This window comes from Asparagus officinalis, chromosome 9, assembly GCF_001876935.1.
Source record: "Asparagus officinalis chromosome 9, Aspof.V1, whole genome shotgun sequence".
Taxonomy (NCBI): Eukaryota; Viridiplantae; Streptophyta; class Magnoliopsida; order Asparagales; family Asparagaceae; genus Asparagus; species Asparagus officinalis.
Genome location: NC_033802.1, coordinates 5,707,086 through 5,712,110, shown reverse-complemented (window position 1 = coordinate 5,712,110; position 5,025 = coordinate 5,707,086). Strand labels below are relative to the sequence as shown.

The window sequence follows — 5,025 nt, the reverse complement described above, 5'->3', positions numbered from 1 at the left end:
ACCCTAGATTTAGACGAAAGAACCCTAGCATCCTTCTTCTTCAGATCGCCGGCGGTGATCTCCTTCACCGATCCCGACGAGTCAATGGAGTTCGATTCCTCCTCGTTCCGATGCTTCCCCATGTTTAATTTATAGAACGTTTAATTTTAGATTTGTAGAAGATTTAATTTTATTTTTATCTAAGAAAATTACAAAAAAATCTTAGATTGACTAATTTTTGCAGTGTAATTGTTTATAGGTCATCTTTCTTTTTATATCTTTTCAGTATACTTGTTTTAATGTTAGTATAATTTTTTTGCAGTATAATTTCGTTGCCACCATTGCACGGGTGCCCTCAAGGTAAATCCATTTTTAGCGTTATTTTAGCATCATGATTATTCCATTGACTTTTATTGAGTTTATTTATTTATTATTGGATTACTTTTGTGTCGTTAATTAATTATTTTAATGAGGAAATTTGTTCTTGGTGTATAGTTTTGTTCTTGGTGTATAGATTTGATCAGACATTGGAGTAAGTTTATAATCTCGTGTTCTACTAGTTTACAGGACTCTTTTATAAGTTGTAATCACTGACGTTATTACATTAATGTCACCTCTGATCCGTCGCCTTCTTTGTCTTATGAATTTCAGTTTATTGAATAACCATGAGAAGTTAAAGGTACTTGATGATTGTCGTTATAATCCAAAATAATAGTTCTAGGAGAATGTTTAATTATCTGAACATGTTCAAAGAGTTTACAAACCAAAATAGAATTAATATTTTTTAAATGTTTAATTATCTGAACATGTTCAAAGAGTTTACAAACCAAAATAGAATTAATATTTTTTAGATACCATACATCTAATTATACAATACAAACTGATGTCAAACTTGATGCATCAGAAAGACTGTTTTCACTTCTGTTGTATTCTCCATTTCACATTAGGAGTTTTATGTTTGTCTCTATCTCTTTCCAATTTTTTACTTAGTTCTGACCATTGACTGAATAGGTTTTGCATGTGAATAGGTTCAATTTGGTGTTCTGTTCTGCAAAATAGTTAAACAATGGATAAAAGTTGGGTACATTTTGATCGCCGAAGTCCAGATTATGTTGCAGGGTTGAACTTATTTGTAGATGAAGCCCTTACCAAGTCTAGTCGTAAAGATAAGATCATATGTCCTTGTAAAGAATGTTGTAATCGTTATTTTGAAGGTAAGATGACTGTGGTGGGACATCTTCTTTGGCATGGAATGGACCCTTTATACATGAATGCTCGATGGACACATCATGGTGAGCCTTACGTTGAATCAACAAATGTCATGGAAATGGATGTTGCTGAAGGAGATGTAGGTGAAATGCATGATTTCCTTAATGAGACATTTGTGCAACCAAATATTGGTGAGAACATAGGGTCATCGAGGCAGCCTATTTTTGATGGTCGAACACCCGAAGCAGAGCGATTTTTTAAGTTACTTGAACAAGCTGATAAGGAGTTGTATCCAGGATGCAAGAAGTATAAAAAATTGGATGCCGTCGTAAAATTGTACCAGAGCAAGTGTTTGGGAAATGTGACTAACAAGGCTTTTGATATGTTTTTAGAGCTTTTTAAAGATATGTTGCCTGAGGGAAATTGTTTGTCACAGTCTATTTCACAAGCTAAAAAGATTATTGATGATTTGGGCATTACTTATGAGAAGATTGATGCTTGCCCTAACGACTGCATGTTGTTTTGGAAAGAGACAGCAAACTTAATTGTGTGCTCTACATGTGGTGCGTCAAGATACAAAGTGAAAAAAGTAACAAGAGTTGGTGATAGTTCAACGGGGGATAATTCTAGTAAGAAAGTATCAGCTAAGATTCTCCGGTATTTTCCACTAACACCGAGGTTGAAAAGGTTGTATATGTCAAAACATACTGCAGAATATATGAGATGGCATGCTACCGAATGCCCTAAAGATGGATTTATGAGACACCCGTCAGATTCTCCAGCTTGGAAACATTTAGATTCATTGTACCCGAATTTTGCATTTGAAATTCGAAATGTAAGATTGGGTTTGGCAAGCGACGGGTTCAATTCTTTTGCACATATGAGTAGTGATCATAGCACTTGGCCCGTCGTAATTTCTGTTTATAATCTGCCTCCGTGGATGTGCATGAAGCAACCCTTCTTGTTTCTTTCTTTACTTATTCCAGGCCCTAATGCACCTGGAAATGATATTGACGTGTACTTGAAACCTTTAATTGACGAGCTAAAGGAGTTATGGGAGGTTGGTGCCAACACTTATGATGTGTTTTCCAATCAGTCATTCGACATGAAAGCTGCTGTGTTGTGGACAATAAACGACTTTCCTGCATATGTGAATCTTTCGGGATGGAGCACGAAGGGGAAGCTTGCATGTCCTCAATGTCATCATCAAACAATATCCAAACGCTTGCCTAATTGTAAAAAGCAATGTTATTTGGGTAATCGTAGATTTTTGCCCATAACGCATAGATTTCGAAATGATGGAGCTTCATTTGATGGCAAATGCGAGAGGGGTCAAGCACCAAAGATGTTGACCGGGGCCCAGTGTTTAGCACAAATGTCTAATCTGACCTTTACCTTTGGGAAATCACCACCTTCAGAATCTAAAACTGATGATATTACACGAAAAAAGAAAAGGAAAAGAAATACTTTTGCTACCTCCAAAGAACCAGTTCAAATGCCTTCGCTATTTGACGAGCACGACGCTGACGCTGTCTCTGACGAGCTCTTTTCGTCAATGTTGGCGGGCTTTGATTCGATGAATCTTTAACTAGATAAGAGCCATTGTGAGCAGAGGTGTTGCGAGTGAAATTCTCGGCAACAATCAAGCGAGGAAAAGAAATACTTTTGCTACCTCCAAAGAACCAAGAAATGGTACTAATAATCCATGGAAAAAGAAAAGTATATTTTTTCTTTACCATATTGGGAGCATCTTTTGATACATCATAATCTAGATGTTATGCATATTGAGAAGAACGTATCAGAAAAAATTTTGTATACATTGTTGGGCACTTCTAAAAGGACAAAGGATGGACTTGAAGCTCGTGCTGACCTAGAACTTCTCAATATAAGGAAAGGTCTCCATCCAATTCGTGTGGGAGCTAGGACATACTTACCACCTGCAATATTCTCTATGACTAATAAAGAAAAGACGCTATTTTGTCGTGTGTTATCGAAGGTGCGAGTTCCTGATGGATACTCATCAAATGTTGCGAGGTCTGTTGATGTGAAGGATCGAAAAATACATGGTTTGAAGATTCATGATCATCATGTTATAATGCACCAATTACTCCCGCTTGCGATACGAAGGGTTTTGCCTAGACCTCTTACTCTTGTTTTGCTTGAGTTAAGTGCAATCTTTAGACGGTTGTGCGGTAAGAAAGAATCTGAAGCATCATTCAAGCATTTGGAATATAGAATTGCATTGACCGTATGTTATTTGGAGAAAATGCTCACTCCTTCATTCTTTGATATAACGGTTCACTTACTCGTTCATCTCGCCCACGAGGCTGCTATTGCTGGACCAGTCCAATATCGATGGATGTATCCCATTGAAAGGTAAAACACAAAAAAAATATTGAACTTTTTGCTTCTAAATTTCACTTGCCTTCTATAACTCAGTTTATGCTTTTTTTCCTCTCGAAAGGTATTTACAAACATTGAAACGATATGTTCGAAATAAAAATTATCCGGAAGGAAGCATTTGCATAGGATATCTTGCAGACGAGGCTTTGGCATTTTGCTCCATGTACTTATCAGACATTGAGACTCGTCGTACTCGTCGTGGTCGTAATGCCGATGTTTCTACCCCTCGTGAAGGCTTGTCAATCTTTGCATACTCAGGTCGTTGTGTGGGTAAAGCCACACAAGTAGATCTTGAAAGAAGTGTATGGGAGCAATGTCGCAAATACATTTTGTTCAATTGCAGCGAAGTCTCTCCATTTCTAGAGTAAGATATTTTATTAGATGTTTAGCCCTTTTTTTTGGTATGTCTAGTTCATTAAGTGAATTTTAAGTTCGTACATATATGTTATGGTTAACTTTAATAGAAAAAGGATGGCGGAGTTACGCAAAATCCACCGACGAAAAACTGTTCGAGAAGTAGAGAATTTGAGAAATAAGGAATTTCCTACTTGGTTTCAGAACCATGTAAGTTACAGCTTCGTAGTTATACAATTATCATTTTTTGTACTACATTTTTTTGTAATATATAATTGACTTTGTTAATTATTGCCTCAGGTGAATGATTTGCATGCAAAAGGCGATTCTTCCGTAACGGAAGATTTACGTCGACTTGCTAATGGTCCTAATATGACTGTGAAACATTATAAAACCTGCATTGTTAATGGTTGCAGATTCCGAATTAAATCGGTTGATGACAACCATAAAAATCAAAATTGTGGAGTCTTTGTTTCTGCACAAACCTCAAGTTATTCTAGTGTGAGGGACAACAATCCGATTACCGGTAATGTTGACTACTATGGAGTTTTAAAGAATATTTACGAATGTGATTATGGTATTCCTGGAGAGATCGAAGGTCATGGATGTAAAGTGGTGTTATTTGATTGTGATTGGGTCAGTAACTCTGGGAAGAAGCTTGATAATTATGGTTTCACCTTAGTGAATTTCAAACACTTGGCACACAACAACGATACATTTATAACAGCTTCACAAGCTGTACAAGTGTTTTATGTTTGTGATCCAAAAGACATGGATTGGAATGTTGCTGTTAAATTAAGCCCGAGGGATTTCTTTGATGTCATGGAGAGTGATGATGGATCATCAAGTATGTCCAACCCATTAAATTCAGATGATTATTATGCTATACCAAATCTTGATGGTCGGGCACTAGACGATGAAGAATTACAAGTTAGAACTGATATCCGTGGAACCTTTGTTAACAAGCAGTTACCACTACCAGTTGCTAATGATTCTTTAGGTAATGAGGAAGAGCTTGAGGATGATGATGAGGAAAACGAAGATGATGAAAGTGAGGACAGTGAAGAAGAATTGAATTAG

The 5,025-nt window shown here is 36.7% G+C and overlaps 1 protein-coding gene across 1 annotated transcript; it reads left to right on the top strand.

Annotated features, from left to right (window-relative positions):
- On the top strand, window positions 1,046-5,025 carry LOC109823121. Its single transcript, XM_020389407.1, has 5 exons — window positions 1,046-2,444; window positions 2,961-3,564; window positions 3,653-3,955; window positions 4,056-4,155; window positions 4,246-5,025. The coding sequence occupies exons 1-5, from the start codon at window positions 1,046-1,048 to the stop codon at window positions 5,023-5,025; spliced, it is 3,186 nt and encodes a 1,061-aa protein (XP_020244996.1).

Bases quoted from the DNA above. Each gene is read 5' to 3' on its own strand.
- LOC109823121 (XM_020389407.1), top strand. From the start codon at position 1,046: ATGGATAAAAGTTGGGTACATTTTGATCGCCGAAGTCCAGATTATGTT. The intron at 3,956-4,055 runs GTAAGATATTTT...TAACTTTAATAG, and splicing joins GAAGTCTCTCCATTTCTAGA to AAAAAGGATGGCGGAGTTAC. The intron at 4,156-4,245 runs GTAAGTTACAGC...TTATTGCCTCAG, and splicing joins CTACTTGGTTTCAGAACCAT to GTGAATGATTTGCATGCAAA.